At 44.1% G+C, this 21,346-nt stretch overlaps 2 protein-coding genes across 2 annotated transcripts; both read right to left on the bottom strand.

Annotated features, from left to right (window-relative positions):
- Positions 1–132: 132 nt before the first annotated feature.
- On the bottom strand, positions 133–3,119 carry rsph4a (radial spoke head component 4A). Its single transcript, XM_080482829.1, has 7 exons — positions 3,054–3,119; positions 2,761–2,968; positions 1,758–2,048; positions 892–1,305; positions 655–790; positions 463–580; positions 133–391 (listed from the first exon to the last, which is right to left on the bottom strand). The coding sequence occupies exons 1-7, from the start codon at positions 3,107–3,109 to the stop codon at positions 157–159; spliced, it is 1,458 nt and encodes a 485-aa protein (XP_080338955.1). The 5' UTR covers positions 3,110–3,119; the 3' UTR covers positions 133–156.
- Positions 3,120–5,459: 2,340 nt separating this feature from the next.
- On the bottom strand, positions 5,460–21,345 carry LOC308121552 (arrestin red cell). Its single transcript, XM_080482828.1, has 16 exons — positions 21,132–21,345; positions 12,103–12,133; positions 11,592–11,652; positions 11,429–11,473; positions 10,985–11,082; positions 10,798–10,896; positions 10,370–10,429; positions 10,103–10,170; positions 9,673–9,808; positions 9,044–9,128; positions 8,892–8,964; positions 8,342–8,479; positions 8,147–8,230; positions 7,381–7,457; positions 7,234–7,288; positions 5,460–7,075 (listed from the first exon to the last, which is right to left on the bottom strand). Exons 1-16 carry the CDS (start codon positions 21,152–21,154, stop codon positions 6,985–6,987), a joined length of 1,224 nt encoding a protein of 407 aa, XP_080338954.1. The 5' UTR covers positions 21,155–21,345; the 3' UTR covers positions 5,460–6,984.
- Position 21,346: the final 1 nt, after the last annotated feature.

Below are 21,346 nucleotides of genomic sequence, written 5' to 3'. Positions count from 1 at the left end.
GTCGTGTGGACAGGAATTTTTTTAAGAACGACGGGGAGAAAAAGGCCATTTGGCTCATGTGGACACGGCCTGAGTAACATTCATACAGTAACATTCACACAGTCCAGCAATGATTCAACTGACAGAATATTTCTGTAACATTGGGGAATTTATTTGTCAGTTGTCGTCATCATCGTCTTCGTCTTCGTCCGAGTCCTCGGTGTGTCCAGAAGATAAGTTCTGCTCCTCCAAAGCGTCCTTGAGCGCCTGCTCGTCCTCCACGGAAGGATCCGGGACCTCGGCCAGCTCAGGTCCCTCGGGGTACTCCCTCTGTGGGGGGGGCAGGGGCGGCGGGCTGAAGCCTCCCCCACTGTACTTCAGACCCCACCCCACGTAGAAGTTCTCAAACTTCCTGGAGGGGGGCGGGGGGGGTTAGTCTGGGAACAATCAAACAGTGTTGCTCAGAAGAAGCGTCTCACTTACTTCCCGATGGCGTACGTGTACGCTCCGGGCCACAGGTTGGAGCGCAGCACAGCCACGGCGTGCTGGATGAGGAGTGCTGAAGACAATCTGCAGGTCCATGGAGGGACACCGAACAATTCTGAGGAGACACGGTGGAGTGGAGGTTCAACGCCGGCTCACCTACTTCCTGTTTGTGTTAAAAGGTGGGCCCACCTGCATCCATGGACAGCGGCATCAGCAGTTGAGGTCCCACCTCCTCCAGCGCCTCCTCCTCCTCTTCATCGACTTCTAACTCCTCATTGGAGTCGTCCCCTCGTTTCCCAGACATGTTGACCCAGGTGCAGCGGCCCTGAGGGCAGGGGGTCACACGGTTACCATAGCAACAAAGCAAGCGTACATTTTCTGTGCTGAAACATTAGCATTGATAGTTGTGTTCGTTTTCTTTGACACCTGCTGCAGGATGTGCGGCATGTGGTGCACCCAGGCCGACAGCTCGCACATGAAGGCGGGCTGGACGCCCTCGAAGTCCGGGTTGGTCTCGCAGGCCTCATCGTCGCCGAGCTGGAAGAAACCCTGTGGGCTGACGTGCGTGCCGGCCGAGATCCGGGCGATCTGTGCCCGGAGGTAGTTTGCCTCGTTGCCGGGGAACGGCGGGTAGCTGACCACGGGGCTGTCCAGGTTCCCCGTGAACAACTTGCAGATGGTGCGTGCAGCGCTAATCTGTGCCGGGGTCACCCAGGGCAACTTCACCCAGGGCAGGCCCGGCTCGGAGCACACGTAGTACATGAACCTGTTAGTGCCGGTCCCCAACGCCTCTCTGGGCACCGCCGGCGGGGGTCTGTACGCCGACTGAGGAAGGGGTCCCTGCCGGAGAAACGAAAGCAGCCTTAGCATTGATGCTGATGAAAGATAATGCTACAGTGTTAGCTGTCTTTAGCTGCAATGGGACTAACATGCACTTTCTCTGCTGGAACTTTATCGGCCAAATCAAACTCTCAGGGTCCGCGTGGGTCCATGTGACAGAATTATTATCATCCACCTTGTGCGAGGATCCGGACTCCTCTGTGGTCGACCACACGCAGCCCAATTTTTGTGACCTACAATAACTGTAACTTTGTCATAACCACAAGCTCACGGTACAGTGTTAACTATGTTTAGCGCCAATGCTCGGGTTACCGTACATTTCGTTTGCAGAATTAACTTTGTGAGCAAAAATACTCCCGTAACCTCTGTATGGTTAAATCTAACATTGGAATGTGACTTTTGTTCCACCATAATGCTAAGGTTACTACAGGTGGATAATGGAAGAGACTAACATCGTCCAGAGGCTCAGCCCCTTGCTCTTCTGGGTCCAGTGTCTCCTCCTCCTCTGCGTCTGGATCGTAGTCCTGCTCCTCCTCGTTGTACTCCACCTCCACCACGATGTAGTTGCCCCGGGTGCCCAGCACTTTGCCCCACAGGCGGCAGTGGGGCAACGCCTCCGACTCCACCAGCTGCCTGACGGCCAGAGAGATCCTGAAGGTCTCCGTCTGGCCCAGGCCCACGCCCGCCTGCTCCAGGTAGAAGGAGGTCTCGCTCACGTTGGGAAGAGGAGGAGAAGTGTCCACCTGGTGAAGCAGTGAGCTTATCCAGCTGTTCCAGGACACCTTTTTCATTCATTTTTTTTGTTTTTAATTATTCCTGTTTTAGCTAATTTACCTGTTTGAGGCAAACTTCAAATCCAAAATGAAGTAAATTAGCTTTGAAAAGCCAAAAACCCCCACCAAAAAACTGCTAAAGTATAGTTCAAACAAAAAGTAAAAAAAAACCTCTAAATTACTTTACAAAATACCTTAAACAAATAAATTATCTTTAGAGAGCTTAAAACCGATAAATTAACTTAACAACAGCCTAAAAGATATAAAGTACCTTAAAAATCCTAAAACATCATTTGGCTTAAAAAAAAACAACTCAAATCGATAAACTGGCAAAAAAAGAAGCCTAAAATAGATTAATAAACTTAACAGATCAATTGGCCAAAACAAAAAAGCCTAAATCAGATAAATAACTTAAAAAAAAAAGTAAAACAGACAAATGAACTTTGAGCAATAATGAACAACTAAAATACCTAAAATAGAAGAAAACAACTTGAAGAATAACCTTAAAAAATTAATAAATACTATTATTATACACAGCTCATTTAACAAAAGATTGCATAAACAATACAGAACTTTGTGTGTGTGTGTGTGTGTGTGTGTGTGTGTGTGTGTGTGTGTGTGTGTGTGTGTGTGTGTGTGTGTGTGTGTGTGTGTGTGTGTGTGTGTGTGTGTGTGTGTGTACCTCCAGCGGGTCCTCGGGTCTGGTAAACAGGGGTTTCTGCAGCTCAGCCAGCCGCTCCACGGCGGCCCTCCGGAGGGTTTCTACACCGGACCGGGCCCGGGACCCGGAACCGGACCGGAGCTCCTCCAGCAGCTCCTCCAGGATCTCCGCGGCGCCGTGCGGCCGCTCGTCCATCACTCGGACCAGCAGGCGGCTCAGCGGCTCGTACCTGAAAGAAAGTTTGTCCAAACTGAGAAGAGGAGGAAAAAAGAGAGAAAAGGAGGGGGAAAGAGTGAAAAGCAGGATAAACCCACAGGTTCGGTCCGTCCTGTTTCATGAGGAAAGCTTTGAAAGCTGCGGCGTCCTCCATGGTGTTTCCGGTTGTCATGGCGACAGCAAATGAAGCGTCAACGTCATCACGTTACGTTCCCAGCGTCACGACGTAACGGAAGCCGCGTAAATTCAAAGAAATAACATGAGTGAATATTCAAGCAATAAATGTTGAGGCTTATCCAGTACTAGAGGTTTGTATTTCAGGGAGAAAGTGCACGTGTGACTGCCGCAGCGGGACGAAGCTGAACTGTAACACCGTAAACTGTAATGCTTCCAGCCGCAGGGGCCCTTAGTCGGCGTTCCTCAGCCACAGGTGGATCCCAAGAGACTGGGAGCGCAGCGAGAGAGTCTCCCTTCCACTTTGAATGGGATATTGTGTCGCTTTGATCTTTTCCACTTTTTTGTCCTTCATTCAAAAACGGTTGAAGATGTAAGAAACACAGAACGCAGCACACATCTCACCAACAAGACGCACGTTTTGATATCCGAATGGTTCAGATCGGTTTAAGATTGCAGGAGTTTTTTAAAGTTAAAGTTATGTAAATTTATTCTTCATTATCTGCCATAAACATGAATTAACTATTGTATGGCTGGAGGAGGGGGAAGAGGGAAGTGGGTCAGTGATAACTTAGAATGAGCAGCAGTTGGCAATCCTTTTGAACCATAACTCCTTCATTTGGGTCCGTTCTGGGTAGATTGGATGGGTTTGGTTCAACCATGATGTCCAGGTCTCTAGTTGTCATGGAAAGGAAGGACCCAACTGTAAGTGCCTTGTGGCATACACATAATATAATTATTATTAGGGTTATGTAAATTCTTTATAATTTTTTAAAATTCAAATTACTTCAATAACTTTCACAATATTTAGTATTATCAGTCATTAATAATTATTTGCTCACATCTTTGCGCAGAGAGCTGCTGTGATAATGAAAAAAGTGTTAGATTGATTGCTGAAAAAGCTAAGATAAAAAAAACAACAGACTTCAGTGTGTGTTAGTTCATTTTACCTTTAATAATAAAAAGAAAACTAAAATAAAAATCTCAAAAATAAAAAATACATGGCAAAACAATAGACTCTGTAAATGATTATGAGAATAATCATGGTCGCAATGATGATACAGTAGAAGTAATAATAATAATGATAGTCACCATAATAATAATAATTAATAATAATAATAATAATAATAATCAGAAGCAGAATAATCAGACCGGACCTGCAGGCAGCAGCCAGCAGACGTCACTTCCTGTTTTATAGACATTATGGTTAGCATCGCACAGGCCGGGGCGTGGCACTTGGCAAAATATTTTCACACGTAGCAAAGTTACCCCACAGATGCACGACAAAAATCAGGACAGAATCACAGCTCGTACGATTCACAGCACGGCGAGGAAATCAACCCCCAATCAGGAGGGAAAACATGCTCCCAGTCTCCGCCCACTTCCGGCTCCTCTCCCGCAGAGGAGTGGGAGGGGGCGGGGCCAACGAATGGACCCACTCACTTTCCCTAATCTCTGACGAGTTCGAATGAGGGCGGGGTTGCCTTCGGGACCACGCCCCCCCTCCACCCCCCGCCCTCGCTCCCTAATAAGGAAGAAAAAAAGGCGGGTCCGCCACGTGACCATGCCCATTCAAACACCTCTCCCACAAGCGGGTGGCGATCGGTCACGCCCACCTCCTGCCCCATTCCCACGAAGGAGCAAACGAGGGCGGGGACGACGATTGGCAGTTTTTTATAATTAATAAAAATAAAAATAAAAAACGTAACATTTGCTGGTTTACAGTTTTTTTAAGGGCCGCCTGCCACATATCCCGACAGACGTCTGCAGTCCGGCGGGATTTTCCCGCCAACCAGACGCGTCCAAGCGTTACCTAGCAACAATGTTACAGAGAAAAAAGTGTCGAATTGAATCTGGCACATCAACAACAAAAAAAAATTAAAATATTCTAACTGTAATAAACGACGTGTGGAGACGTTTACGACGTGAAGGGAAACACCGACTGGTTCGTTTCAGCTGTGACGAGTTTTTATGGCACGGACGAAACTTTGATCACTAAATTTATCACAGCGATACGGAAAAGAACATTTTAAAGGAAGGACATATCTTGTGATGAAAAATTTACCGTGGTTAACTTTCAAAACATGTTTATCAGAAAGGATTTGTAAAATGGACGTTACTTTTCCGTCCAAAAAAGTGATGAAAACATTTGATTTGGCCAAATGGATTAAAGAAACTTAAACACCGAAAAATAAATGAAATAATCTTTAACTGTAGAACTCGTTCAGTCGTTCTCAGACCTCCGAAATTATACTTTAAGAAATGTGATGAAATTATGAGAAAATGAGCCGAAATCATGTTTTCTTTGCCCCCAAAGTAAAAACAAACAATATTATAGATACTTTATTTCACCGTGAATCAGTTCATTAGGTCATTTTAGCATTGTGATAAACAAAATATATATTTTTATAAGACTAAATTTCGTGAGTAAAATTGAAATTCTTACAGAACAAAAACGCTGAAACGATGAAAGTTTCACCCGAAAAGCACATATAAATGATTTCACATGAGGAATTCTTTACCGATATCTAAATTTAAACAATTTTTTTTTTTAAGATGACATTTTAAATGAAGTTTTCAGCAAAAAAATATATTTGGCAAAAATTATGCTTCTGTGAATCTGTTCAGTTTTTAGTGTCTGATCAAAAGCAAAAATAAAGATTTTGTTAAAAGTGCTCATCGTAACCATGACAACATTTTGGCCTTGAGAAAAACAAAAACAAAAAAAAAACTAACTGAAATAATGTCAACACTGAATATTTCAGCCAGTTTCAGCTGTGATCAAACAATCGCTAATAAAAGTCACATTACAAAGACGCTGAAGGCACGACACATTTTTCTCACGTCAAAAAGTTGTTCACATCGAAACGAAACACAGCGACGTTTCCTTCATGACACCACAGATGGAAAACAAAAATGGAAACGAGCGACTGAAAGTGAAACGGAGAAACTTTCTCCGGGAACTTTTGACCATTTTTTTTTTTTATTTTATTTTCAAACCGTGGAAAACCTCATGAAACTCGATGCTAGCTGCTGATTTTAAATCTTCACCAAAAAAAAGAGAAGCCAGTTTTCTCTCAACAACAAAAAGCAGCAAACGCACAAAATTTACCTCCAACACCTAAAACAAAAATCCTTTCCTGTGTAAAATCGAAGCCACGCCCTCCTCCGCCCGTGATTGGCTCGGCCTCTTCCCCTGAGCCAATCACAGGTGAGCCTATTGTAAGCTGGGTAGGATTTTTGTTTTAAACTACTGAAGATGTTTGGCTTTTTGAAAGCAGGATGTCAAAAGGCTGCAGAAACAACTTGAAGTAAAAAAAAATATTTTGAAATCGAATTTCGTTGATTTCTTTCAATTTGGTGTTTACTGGTTGTTTGTTGAGGTGAGAGTGATGGGAGGGCAGCAGGAGGCGAGTGGATGCTGGTGAAATCGAGAGAGAGTGTGAGAGTGTGTGTGTGTGTGTGTGTGTGTGTGTGTGTGTGTGTGTGTGTGTGTGTGTGTGTGTGTGTTGTTCCGGCTGTGCCGCCGAGACAAAACAAAACAAAACAAAAAATAAAGCAGCAGTGAGAGGAAAAACTCGCAGACTTCAAACTGTGGACACGACGGTGAGTGAAAGGAAACCTGCAGGGGGCGCTCCGGAGCCTGCAGACTGAGGCTTTACTCCACATTCAGCCCTCAGAAAAACAAACAAACAAACAAGGACAGTCTTCCCACAGCATGACCTCATCCACCCCCCCTCCACACCCCCACCCACCGGGGAATGTAACATGAAGCCTGTACGAGAGGGTGTGTGTGTGTGTGTGTGTGTGTGTGTGTGTGAGAGGATTGAAGCAGATGGAGTGGTCGTAGAGCTCCTAGCAGTCCTCGTCTTTGTCGTCCACGACGCCTTTCAGCCGCAGACGAGCGAAATCCTCGAAGACAAAGTCGTCATCCTGAGAGATGCTGCTGAGAAGTGGAAGAAGAGGAGGACGAAGAGGAGGTAGAGAAAAGAAAAAGCATGAACATGATTTTGTGTGAGCTCTTATCGCACAGAGACAATAGAGTCTGCAGGGATCAGTGCCGAGACGGCGCCACCTGGAGGCTGCCTGTGAGAAAACACTCACTTTGTGTCGAACTCTATCAAATTGGTGTCGATGGGCGGATCCATCTCTGGCACAGCTGCAACACACACACACACACACACACACGTTACATTGTGGTTTCCATGGAAACGGCTTGAAAGTGATGCTGCGCCTGCGGTGGGGACTGACCTGACTGTGGGCGGGACGCCGGCGGCTCCACAGGTTTGGGGTGCATGAGGATGAAGGGCAGCTCCACCGACACGTCTCTGAAACAAACAAACAAACAATAAACACAGAGACTCCACCCACATCGCTTCCTCCAATCAGAGCACACTTCGACCAAAGGACAAACCACACACACACACACACACACACACACACACACACACACACACACACACACACACACACACACACACACACACACACACACACACACACACACACACACACACACACACACACACACACACACACACACACACACACACACACACACACACACACACACACACACACACACACACACACACACACACACACACACACACACAGAAGCTGCTGAGTGGTTGCATTCTACAATGGGTAGTTGTGTGTACTTGCGTGCAATACCGTGTAGGTGTGAGATGTGAGGTATTGTGCACTAGTGTGATGTATTGCATAGTATTGTGTTTGTAGTAGCGTGTAGTATACTGTAGTAGTGTGTAGTGCTGTGTAACAGTGTGTATTATTGTGTACGAGTGGAGCATTGTGTAGTAGTGTTTATCAGTGTAGTAGAGTGAAGTATTGTGTAGTAATGTGTATTATTGTGTCATACTGGGCATTATTGTGTAGAAGAGTGCATTGTTGTGTAGTACTGTCGTACTGTGTAATATTATGTAGTAGAGTTTATTATCGTGTAGTAGAGTGTATTATTGTGTAGTAGTGTGTCATACTGTGTAGTATTGTATCGTACCCGCCACGTGAGACCACCAGCTTGACTTTGACTCTGTAGGAAACCAGAATCCCCAAAACCTCCTTGTTGGTGACGTCCTTCACACTGAAACACAGAGCAGACGTTACAAGACGCACGCCTTTACACACGTGTGTGTGTGTGTGTGTGTGTGTGTGTGTGTGTGTGTGTGTGTGTGTGTGTGTGTGTGTGTATTACATGGTGGAGGAGGCCAGGTTGGTGTCTTCGTGCTTGAGCTTGCCGTCCAGTGCGAGTCCTCTCTTCTCGCGGTTCTTGTCCAGCGTCGGGGTCAGAGTGTACACCTTGCAGAAGGTGGAGCTGGACGACACCTGGTCGCTATGGAAACCACACACTGCTGTCATTCAACGGCTCAGGTGAGAGGCAGCACCAGCTCATCTGTTTATTACCAACTTTAGTATATTATTATTAACCATCAGTGTTAACCAGATTATTACCTAGTAAGGTAGTTTATTACAGGTTATATCTATGTGGCAGTTTGAAACTAGAGAAAATGATTAGAGCTGCTCAGTTCAGACTGAATTCAACCTGATTCTTCTTCTTTATCATTTTAAGACAGGTTATACTCATCAAATCTGATGTACACCAAAATATACTGATTCCTGCACATTAAAGCCACTTTAAACCTGATTTCTGCACAAGTGCAAATAACATTTGCATACTGCGATGATTATCTTCATCATCATCATCATCATCTTTCAGAGAAGCATGAAGAGGAAGTGAAACTTACTCTGCTTCCAGCTGGGCCACCGGACATTTGTACTGAGCAGTGCTGAAGAGGCAGATATCTGCATACTGACGCACTGCAGGGACGACATGGGGCAGTTAGTGAAGGAGGAAGAGGAGGAGGGAGGAATAGGAGGAAGAGGAAAAGGAGCAGACCTGAGATCTTGACCCGCTTTACGGTCTTGGTGGAGTTGTTTGTGACGTGGACGTTGACGCTGATCGGCTCCCCATGATAATACAGCTGCAAAACATCATGGGAGACACATCACTTCCTGTCCCAGCTGCATGTGGTCACAGTATCCTATTACAAGTCAGTAATCCTACCGAGCCCAGCGTGTGCGATAACAATGTCTAACTGATATTCAGAAACAAAAAAACCCTGGTAACCTTTAGACTTTTTGTTACAAATGTTTTTGATCTGTTAAAATGCAGAAAACTGGAAGGTTGCATATTAAGTGTTCATAATAAATAACTTAAAAATAAAGCTTCTCAGGTTTTTATCTTTACTTGAAAGACAGATTTTTCAATTTTCTTCTGGAGTTTCTACATCAAGAAGCTTGAAAAAAGACAAAGGTTGTTAATTACATCTTCGTATATCCAATCAATTTTGCAACATTATAAAAGTAAAAGTTTTTAGTTTGTCTGTTACAAGAGTTTTCTGCTGAGTCAGCAGAGTTTTCTGCTGAGTCGCCAGTATTGCTCATCCAAAAAGATTACGATTTAAGTGAGTTGCCATGGATGTGGTCTATCCTAGTGGTTCAGAGGTAGGGGGCGCTGTGGCGCACCTCCTTGTCCAGCGAGGCCTCCAGGTGCAGGGACCGATCGGACATGAGGAAGCTGCGGGTGGTCTCCACCATGGGTTGGGGGCCTGGTTTCTCCGGAGCATACTGGACCTTCCTGATGACCAGGCGCACCGAGTTCCTGGAACACGGGGGGGGGGTAGCCAATCAGAGGGCAGGGAAGCGACCTCAGTGAAGTTACAGTAAGTTCAGTGCTGATTCATGAATATGTGACTCAATCTGCTTCCGCTCATAGATTGTCAGTGATAGCGTATCTTTCGAACCAACCAGCTTCCTGCTTCCCATCCCAAGGGAGGACCTCTGTTGGTGTGTGTGTGTGTGTGTGTGTGTGTGTGTGTGTGTGTGTGTGTGTGTGTGTGTGTGTGTGTGTGTGTGTGTGTGTGTGTGTGTGTGTGTGTGTGTGTACTGGACTCACCTCTTGTGAATCTTCTCTTCTATGGACTTGGCACAAAAAGCTCTGATCTCAAAGTCCACACCACAAGCCTGCAGACACAGTGCCAGTATATCAACACCCCGCTCATACACTCATCAACCAGCGTGTGTGTGTGTGTGTGTGTGTGTGTGTGTGTGTGTGTGTGTGTGTGTGTGTGTGTGTGTGTGTGTGTGTGTGTGTGTGTGTGTGTGTGTGTGTGTGTGTGTGTGTGTGTGTGTGTGTGTGTGTGTGTGTGTGTGTGTGTGTTACCTTTCCGGTGTCCTCTGGCCCGGGCTGCAGAGTGACTGAACATGGGAGGTTCTGAGGGATCTGAGGAAGAACACAGGACGGGTAAGACAGTGCACCGCGGCAAACCACTGCTTCACAGAGCCGAGCTTCCACCCAATGACCACCAGGGGGCAGAAAAATACAACCTGTGAACATGTCTGAAGCCTTAACACTCTCACGCTGCTGACTGTTCACTTCTACTGGATTACTTCCTGTCACAGATACACAAACAAGTGAAACACAGAGGAGCAGTGTGAAAGGCTCGGTCTTATTTTTCTATCCTCTAACCTCCAACAGGAGCAGCAGAAAATCTCCACTCGAGTCTGGTTCTGCAGGTTTGGTTGTTACCAGTAAGAAGTGAAGTAACAGGTATAGTAACAGGTGCAGTAACAGGTGGAGGAGGTACTCACAGTGAAGTAAAAAGGATGTGCGTGCTGGCCCAGTTTCTTCAGCAGCCTCTCCTGAAGACGGCTGTTTGATTTTCTCTCCTCGGGCACCGGAGGAAAAGCCTGCAGACGCAGTCGAACATAAAAGTAAACGACTGTGGTCTCACCGGAATTGTAATCTGAGTAATTAGCTGCTGGGTGGAGTGCTCACCTGGAAGGTGGAGATGTAGAGATCCTTTCTGAAGGAAAGACCCAGAACATCTAGATCCTCCCGACCATAACGGAAGGCACAGGTCAGCGTGACGAAGACTGCAGGAGGAAGAGGAAGAGGACTTTAAATGTCTTCTGATCTGCGTGAATTCAAATTCATTTGTCGATGTCGATGCGCACAAACAACTGTCAGCGTTTTGCTCATTTGAGCCACAGGGAGGCGACATTTTCTCTGCAGGGTTCATGTTTCAAGACGAACTGGTTTGCATGCTGAGAATATTATGTAGGCGTCAACATTATGAGTTTTATTTTAGTGGAGTTTCTGAACTTTGGATGAAGTTAAAGTGGAGCCGTGTCTTCTGTTTATGGTTCATATTTTGTTTATGGGAGTAATCTTGACCCGCATGAACAGATGGGATCTGATGACAGAGTGGAGCACACCCACCTTTCCTGTCCTTCAGGTACTCTGGGTCGACGAGGATTACACCATCTGATAAAACAAGAAAATAAACACGGGTTCAGTCGACTCGTTTCCTGTTTCATCGGCTCACTTTCTTTAGTACACATATGTACATATCTGGTGTGTGTGTGTGTGTGTGCATGCTCACCGACGGGGTCCACGTGGTCCAGGTGATCCACAAAGTCTCTCTTTCCCAGGTACACCGTCACCTGCAAGAGCCAATCAGAGCCTCCCGTTAGTTTATTCTACCAATCAGACTGCAGGCTCACCAGGTTTGTGTTGGTCGTCATGGAAACACATGGACCAGAACCAAGCGACCGATTACAAACATCACAAGATGCTTTGTGCAGAAACTGGCGTCATCTTCAAAGAATCGACAAACTGTTCCAGGTTCTGTCTGTTGCACTGTTCAGGTTAGCTGCGTTAGATCCTCATCGATGTCTTCAACAAATCCATGACACTACAGCCGGTTCCTTTGCAGACGACAGCGCTTTTTAAAAGCCTTCATGTGATCAGTTTTTCTGTGATGTGATATCAAACTTAATCTGGTTTTAGGATCTTCTATACGTCGGGTGTTTTAACATCACTGAAACCTTGTCCGGGCTTTTCGTCTCACTTTGAGAGTTTGTTTTCATCTGTTTTGCAGTGAATAAACTCACCTTACAGTTGGGGCTGGACTTCTTGAAAACTCTGAGAGGGGAAAGAGAAGAGAGGGGTGTTAGTTTGAGCGTTTGGTCAATGGTGGAGCTGCTCCTCTGTGGGCTTCAAGCTGGGAGACAAAACCTCTGGCACAATCATGTGAGGAAGTGTCTCAGCTTCCTGCTCGGTGCCAGTAAACACCGCAGGGGAAGCGCTTCCAGTGTTGCCTTGGCGTGTGGCGGCAGTGGCATTATGGGATGGCTGAGCCGGGATGGGAGGCGGGGCTTCAGCCGCCCAACAGGTAACCAGAATAAACCTGCAACGTGACGCTGAGATGACTTTAAATTCACCCACAGACGGGAGACCGTCCTGATTCTCGCTTTCACTGCGATGGTATGTTCCGGATGTTGCTTCGACGTCGTCGTTTACCTTTCCAATTTCTGCGTTGAGCAGGATTACTACTGGAACAACGCATCAGTCGCGCGGCGATCTAATCCCAGCTCACGTTCCCCATTAGGAGATGAACAATCCAACGATTGGTGGATTGAGGTTCACAATCAGCCGACGTCCGAGGATCAAAAGGCCACAGCACCGTCAACATTTGGCCGCCACAAGCGCTAACTTCTCCAACACCTCAGAATCGCGAGGCCCTTGCAGCTGCTTTCAGTTTGTAGTCATACCGAAAACAAAGATCAAGCGATCTTCTGTCCTTCCGCTGTACAGGAGGTTTTTCACGCCAAGCAATTAACTGCTGTAGTGTTAAGGGGCGTTGGCTTTCTGAAGGATTTTTGGTCAAATAGATTGGAGCTGCAATATTTAACCTTTAAAATGAGAATAAAATGTCTGTTTCGTGACAAGAAATTTAGTGGTTTTATGTTTTTTCTTTTCATGTGCCACATTTGGTTGTTTTAGCTGTGTTAGCCATTTTGTGTATTTTTTTCTTTTCTTTGAGTGACTTATTCATAGGGCTGAACAATTAATTGCATTTGCGATAATATCGCGATATGATAAAAACGGGATTTTCTAATCGCAAGGGCTGCGATTTGACTGCTCACGTGACGACTTGCGTGTCCTGCGTATGTCATGCGCCCACATATTTGTCGTGAGCGAGCGGAGCACCACAAAGCAACGCAGCAACGTGGATGTTTGCAAAGCCGTTGTACAGCGAGGCGGTCGCTTTGTCACCAGACGTCACCGTTTTAAAACTCCAGCTCGCCGAGGAGAACGGCACTGACCGCGGCATCAAAACAATGAACAGCAGCCCCTCCGCTGGAGCAGTCGATTCACACCTCCATGAAGCTACGTCCTACTCCATGTAAAACTCCCTGAAAATAGTCCCAATCATTCGTGTTGTTCGAGAAGGAAACACTGCTGTTTGTGCTGCGTTGCTAAATCATTTCCTCAGGGATTAATAAAGTGATATTTAGGTTCTAAAGATAGAACTAGTTTATTATGAGATGATGACGTCACGTAGACCCCCACATTGTCAGAATGGAACAAAAATAGTTTGATCCTTAATGTCAAGCCCTGCATTAGTATAGTGACCAAGCCTGGGTTTACTGCTTTGATCAGCACAATGGAGAAGCGGTTGGCTTGTTGTGATGAACGCTTACAAGGCTGCAAGTCACAGTATTTAGTAAGTTTACAACTATAATTGAAGTAAAGATAAATAAACTGTCTTTCCTATTAATACATGCTTCATTTGACTTTCTCTTAACATAAACCTAGCCTATAAGAAAGAACAATTTATGTATAATAAATCTGATATTGTTTATTATAATACATTGATTTATTGCTTGTGTTTGTTGAAAAGTACATGAGAAGAGGACCTTGAAAAAATAATCGCATATTAAATCACAATATTGAGGAAAGAAATTGCAATTACATTATTTTCCAAAATCGTTGAGCCCTACTTATTCATACAGCTATTTTAGCTATTTTACTCATTGTAGCAGTTTGGACTGCTGTTACGCTCGTTTTTTTCTTCATTTAAGGCTACTTTCTATATATTTCATTCAGCTGTTTTCACTATTGAAAGTCATATTTGTTTCAGCCTTTTGAACTCTTTTAGAAATTTAGTTTTTTCTTTCTTTTTTATAACAATTTAAGTCATTTTATTATTTTGGGGGGCATTTTAGTCATTTTAGCTTGGTGGTCTTTCTGACCTCTTCCATCAGATGCTCCTCAATCAGCAATTTAAAATAAATGGCGGAATACGGACCCAACTGGAGTCTGATGTAGTAGAGTGTGTTGGTGCTGTGCGTGTTTAACATTCGTGTGTGTGCAGGACTGTGGAGAGTATCCAGGGATTAGTGCAGACTAAAGTGTGCTGGAACAGATAGTGTCAGAAAATGTTCAGTGTCAGCAGCAAGTCGGAAACTGAGTGATTTGGTAATATATTGATTTGAACTTTTATCAGGAATCAGCTCAGTTGAAAAATGGCTTAAGTGTTGCAGTTTATCTTCAAACACGCCCGGACGGCTCAGCCCACACATCATATGCACTTTGTAACTTGTGTTACCGACGTGATATTTAAATTTTATTTTACATGTTTGAATTTCCTGCTCCGAGCGACGCATTCAGCAGCAGCAAACATTGCAAGGCAGGCTACTGTTTGCACATGAATTTGACTAATTAAACTCTTGTTTACAAATGTTGGAGCTTTTCTCTGTTCAGCGTGCAGGTCAGGAGGCAACAACCTCGGGTTTACTTTACAAGTACTTCACTATGGACTCTACTAAAACATAACCCGTTAATATTCCCACTATATTTTTAAAATAGATTTTAAAATAAGTAAACGTAAAATTTAAATATATAAGTTGTGTAATTAAAACGCGAGTTTTAACAGCTTTAATGAGAAACTTTGTCATCTGTGATGTCGTGATGGACCGGAATCGTTTCCACGTTTCTGACTCTTTGAATGGCCCCAGATTGAAGAATTATCTCAAACTTCTTGACAAGATCTGGTTCAGATCTGTGCTTCTTACTCGTTAAACACATTTAGACATGATTTCCTCTGACTTTAAATTTTCTTTCGAAGACACTCATGTTCACCAGCTTTCCAAAAGCACCACCGGTGCGCTAAAACACAGCCACATTCATGTCTACTTGAATACAGTCCTGGAGTTGAGAAGGTTTCTGTGGATCAGTGTAGATGGCTTTATAAATACAGTTATCTACAACAGGGGAAAAGTGACGTATGCCGTGGTCAGTGAACGCCTCATTGTGAGCAGTTTTAAACCCAACATAAAAGTTAAAAACACCCCAAAAAAGATCAAAGTACTTTGAATAACGTGTGCTATACTTCGTTTCCTATTCAGTCCACTTACTGGAGATTTTATCAAATTTTTTGAATGTTGCTTTGAGTGCAATGTGATTTATTTCAAAGTGGGTGCCTTTTATTCATCCATCTTTCCACTGTGAAAACAAAATCACAATAAATACGATTTTGAGGTCTCACTGCATTAACTCACCAGATACCAAAGATACCAAAGAGCTCAGAGCCATGTGCTTGGGTTCTGTTGTGATGATTGTTCCCATGTCCGTTCACTCTGGATTCATCGTCATCACAACCATATTCTCCTCGTGGTGTCGCTGTTTTTTTTTTTTATTTTTTTTTTTAAATCTGATGGAAACAAAAGTGTTTCCTCTCCTGCTCTGGACATCGCCACGGGAATAAACCCGCAGTAGAAAAACAGCCCGCAGCACAACAACACGCATTAGTGCTTCCACAGTTTTCCAGAAGGAAGGTAGCCCCGCCCCCTTGAGATACCGCACAGCGTGTCAGGACAGGGCAGGCGGCTGCAACAGCGCACGTTTAACGTCAGCTAATGATGGAAACCACCGTATGAACACCCAGAGAGTCTGTGTCACTGACACAAACAACAGCTCAGGCTAACACGCTAATAAACATTAACACAAGCTTGGATCAAAACTATAAACACGGTTAAAAAACCCACAAGGACGGAAACAGAAAACGATCATACAGCCTACTGCCACTAGTGGGAGCTAACAGGCAGCAGTAATCCTCGTAGCAGCAATGCTTCAGTACCCTGAAGTTTACTCAGCACTTTGGACAATGACCGAGCCACGTTCAAGCTAATGTGACATCATTGACCCTGAGACGCTGTGATGGGGTCGAGACGATAATGCAGCTCTTCACCTCAATGAGCTCAAAGATCTGCACCCACTTAACTTGTTAAAGCTTTAAAGTTTTCAGAAATTTCATGGAAGAATCTGAATACACGGTGCAGGGAAGTCAAATGCGAACCTCTAGAGTACTGAGGATTAAAGAGCCCCAAACCTCAGCAGCTTTTAAAATCTGATATAGTTGTTCAAATGGATGTTGATACACACGATATATTTCAGGGACAACGTTTAAACAATTAAAAATAAACTGTGGTAGATTTACTGTTTTCTGAGTGTTTACTTAATAGCCAGAAAAAAGTAAAACATAAATAAAAAATAGTACAACAAAGGAGGAATTTCCAATAACGTATTCTTGTGGTAAAAAACAACACAAAACTCAAACGAAAATGTGAAAATGTAATTATAATACCACATTGCCATAAGCAATCAATCATATACCAATTGGTCACACTGGACTTGACAGCATTTGTAAATCGGGCTCTGAGACAGCCGCCATGTTCAGTGACATCACAACGTTACTTCCTGTGGGAAACAGGCCGACAGCCTTCGAAGGAACCAAAGAAGAAGAAAAAGAAGAAGTAGACTGTTTTGGTGGGTTTGAGTGCCTCGACAGCCTGTTTGTTCAGCGTGATGTCAACACTTCCTGCTGGTTTCCCTCCCGTTTCCTCAAAGGAAGTGGAGACAGAAATGGGTGGGGCCTAATTCAGAAACCCAACAAGATTTAAAGAGACATGTTCTGACAACACACACACACACACACAAAACTGGAGCTGGTCTTGTTTCCTTGACAACGAGAGCGCTGTAAATCTGCACTTGAACCTCCATAACAACGCACTGCGAAGCCAACCCTCCAAACCACTAAACCACCAGAAAACCCCCATCGGACCAATAGCTGAAACCAAGGCCCGACAGAACAGAAAGAATAGCTTTAGCCTGCTTCTGAAGTTTGGACATGTTTTCAACAACCAGCAAAATACTAGTCCAACAACCAGCCCAAAACTAATTGACAATTAGAAAAAAAAAAAAAAAAACGTGACTGACAACCAGTTCAAACCGAATTAACCAGCAAACTACAGTCTGAAACCCACTCCACAATTAACCAAAAAGTGTTATGCAGCACTTCAATAAATACCAACTTTAAGAAACATAAGACCTGATCCAAAACAAGTTCCAGAACTAGTCCACTTTTTAAACTATCCTGGGTCGGTCCTCTTTCTTAAACAAGACTAAAACTGAAGGGGAAATAGTTTGGTTTTAGACTGGCTCATACTGAATTTAAATGTAGACGGAGGCCTCAGCTTCTCTCGGTGGTTTGACACCGCAGAGACCAATGAAAAGGTTTGATAAACAAAACAAAGCTATATTGACAGTGAAATTGAAAATATAAAAACTGATGCTCACCATCGGAGGAGTTTACATCTGCACTGAGTTCAATTAATTTTATTACAGCTGTATTTGACTCTTCACTGTGTGCCAAGTAAAATAATGAAGGATCCATTACCAGAAGCAGTAGACTGAAAACGGATCCATCAGAGTCGAAGTAAACCTGATAATGAATGACAATCATTATGTTTAAGTGTTTGTGTCCCGCGCAGTAAAAAAAACAAACAAACATGTCAGCATAAAAGCCTGATTTAACTCTCCACTGGGAACCGAGAGGCTTTCTTCCCCTCGGGACCTTTTCGAGGATATCTCAATACATAGAATCACAATTCAATTTAATCGAGACCAGAAATTGTGTAGACAGGGGAAACGTCAGACTGCATTGTTGCAGCTCATGCAACGCTCGTGTCGTTTGTGATACAGTCCGACAGATCATCAGTTCCTCTCTAAGAATCACTTCTGTTTGAACTTCCTGCCTTTTATCATTCCATTATCAGGTACAGTGTCATGGTTTGTGATCAGAGTTTAAAATTCAATGCTTAGGGACAGCCTAATTTGATTTCTAACTTGGATATTTACATTTCTGATTTAAAGACCAACTAACTGTTTAGTTTTTTGATTGACTTTTGCCATATATATATATATTTTTTTTACTTTTAGCCTCTTAGTTTGTTCTTTAACAGAGTCTCACATGGTTTAAATCCTCTCTGCTACTGTGTTCGTGTCACTAAAATGACCGTTTCATTTGTCAAATATAAAAAGACTTTTGTGTTTGCCCTCACTGCGACACAAACAACTGATCGATTAATGGAAACAACAGTAACTAACTGTCTGATTCAGTCTGAAAAAGGGAGACTCTTTGTTTTTCCACTTCATTTTGTACAAATTAACATTTGAACTATTTACCGCCATTTCTTAGACCTCACAACTGATCAACAGAGAAATTTAACCAACAACTTAATAATATTCTAAATAACAAATTAGTTATTAATGTTGAAAAAATTAAATGCATGGTAGTTGGTTCAAAACACCCATTAAAAACCACGCCGATGTTACATCTCACTTCAGGAAATACCACAACTGAACAAGTAGACCGAGCGAAATTGCTAGGAGTAATAATGGATTCTAAATTGTCATGGAGCAGTCAAATAAATTATGTATTGCAGAGTATGGGCACTATTAAACATTGTAGAAGGTAAATTCCTCAGTGGCTGACCAAACAACTAGTTCAATCACCTGTACTCTCTTACACAAGTTACAAGTAGCTCAAAACAAACAACTGAAGCATAATCTAAGTAGGTTATTTTCACTTGTGTTTGACCCAAGTGGTATGAATTGTTTTGGGTTGCTCATATAGAACCAGTGTGAGGTCAATGCATAATCATGTGGCCTGGTTAACAGTCAAATGTAGTATTAAGTACTTCCGAGGAACATTTATTAGAAATATTAGTTACAAAAATACCTAAAAGTATACATAATAAATCATAATTTTTCGCAGATAATCACAATCCTGGTACAGCATTTCACTACAGAGCAGTGAAACAAGGTGTGCACTACCGGGCTGTAAAACGAATCAAATGCAGCGAGCTGTTTATTATAGAGCCATGGTTGCCTGGAATGCAGTGCCGGGATTTTTGCTGTCAGAAAAAAACAAAAAATGTTTTCAAAAGAAATGAAACGTGTTTTTGTTTACAAAAAAATGAATTTTGGTTAACTACCGGTACCTGTGATAGTTGTAATATCAATAATAATGTAATAATAACACTGATAATTGTTATTGTTGTTACTGTTTCAATTTGAATTTCGGATGACCCCATAGTTATTATAGTTATGATGTGGTGCTTTTGGTTTTATGTGTTCTTTTAAGAGATGCTTTATTTGGTTCCACAGTGAGCTTCACGGTTTGTCCTGTGTGAGTGTGTGTGTGACTTTGTTTGTCATTTTGTAAATAAAATGTGTAACGAAGAAGACCCCAGGCAGAATAGCTCCTGCAAAAAGTCAGGAGCTAATGTGGCTCTCAATAAAATGAACAAATTAAAGAATCAATACACCACTTTTAGAGTAAAATCCTAACCCATGATAATATAGAGAAGATTGTTTCGTTTTTGTGACTGATGGTCAAAATAAGTAATTCTAGCATCGCCTCAGACCTGAATTTTCCTTTTGACACATTTTCTGATTTCTTGAAGGCAGAATGATTGAAGAATTCACCCATCACTGTCCCCATCACAGATGCAAACAAAAATAACAGTTGATCCAGTACAGATCCTTGTGGAACACCACACATTAAGTAACAAGTGTTAGAAGCAGAATAACTTAAGGAAAGTTACAGTTCGTCTCTTTGAAACTTGTGAGCAATCAAAATAATACAATAATCAAATAGGTCAATCTAAATTAAATTACAGTTAATCGGCTTCTTTCAGCCCTTCATGATCACACAATCAAGTTAGGTGGTTTACTATTATCAGAGACAGGCAATTTCAGATTATCAGGGCAACGGAGTTATTTTTTGTTTATTATTTACAAGACATAACGACCTTATAGAGAAAATAATCGATAATAAATAAATAGGTGATTTGGTGATGTGTTTTTAAAATCAGCTCTGTGATGGGGACAAAAGGCCTCTTACTGGCAGACCGGGCACGTAAACACACCATCGGGCCAGTAAACACACCATCAGACCGACTCTGCACCGTGATGCGTTCAAGGCCTCTGCCGTTTGTTTACCTGCTCCTCCGTCAGGTTTAATCGGACCGGTTAAAGCACGTTAACGCTCAGTGGAAGAGCCCTGATCCACCGTGCTAACACACACACACACACACACACACACACACACACACACACACACACACACACACACACACACACACAACTCCGTAAGAACAACCCTCGGGTTTGACTTTTTCCTCCGGTGTCAGGAGCAAATAAGCAAGGCTGTGTGTGATGTACTGCCCCTCCACCTCCACCGCTAAAACCACCAGAGAAATCCAGAGTTTGGTGCGGAGATCAGCGCGGATCCACGCCGCCCACTGACGCTCGCACTCCGGCCGCGTTTGGCTGGAAAAGCACCGTGGGAACTCCGGTCCACGGTGCGGAACAGCCCCGGTGTTCACCTGAACGCAGGGTGAAGTGTTACGGACGAAGCGGACCAAACGTCCGGGGCTGTCGCTGCGTCGGGTTTGCGGTGTTTTCTCGATTCGATGTGGCAGAAATGGAGGTTTGCGAGCGGAGGCTGGAGCGGCGTCCTGCCGCCGGAGCTTGACCGCGGATAGCTAACCCCACCCTGCTCCGCTCGCTTCGCCTCCGGTGATCGTGCTCACCGCCTGCAGCGGGGACCGGGGGGTGGCCGCTCGGGGGTCCCGCCCGGTCCGGTTATGTCGGTGTATGTAATGTAATTCTCCGGTGCACACGGGCCTGGAGGCGGGGAGGGAGCGCTGCCCTCCGCCGCTAAACGTTAGCGAAGTGCGTGAGAGGCGATGCTAACTAGCCGTTAGCCGCCGCCGCGGCTGCGTCCTACCTGGTGCCCGCCTTGTCCCCCATCTCCTCGGCAGGCGGACGGCAGAAGGATCCCGACAAAATGAGGCCGGCCTCGGGCAGTCTGTGGCTGGGGAGAGCGCGTATTAGTGCGGGTGTTTCAGGCGTCCATCCGCCGCGCAGCTCCGAGAAGCAGTTCGTATGCTAATTACATTTAGCGCCGCCTCGGATCCTCAGGCTTCCGCAAAGGCTCACGCA

The sequence above is a fragment of the Lipophrys pholis genome, assembly GCF_963383615.2.
Source record: "Lipophrys pholis genome assembly, chromosome: 16".
NCBI lineage: Eukaryota > Metazoa > Chordata > Actinopteri > Blenniiformes > Blenniidae > Lipophrys > Lipophrys pholis.
The sequence above is the reverse complement of the archived record's forward strand: the minus strand, read 5'-3'. Positions and strand labels throughout refer to the sequence as shown.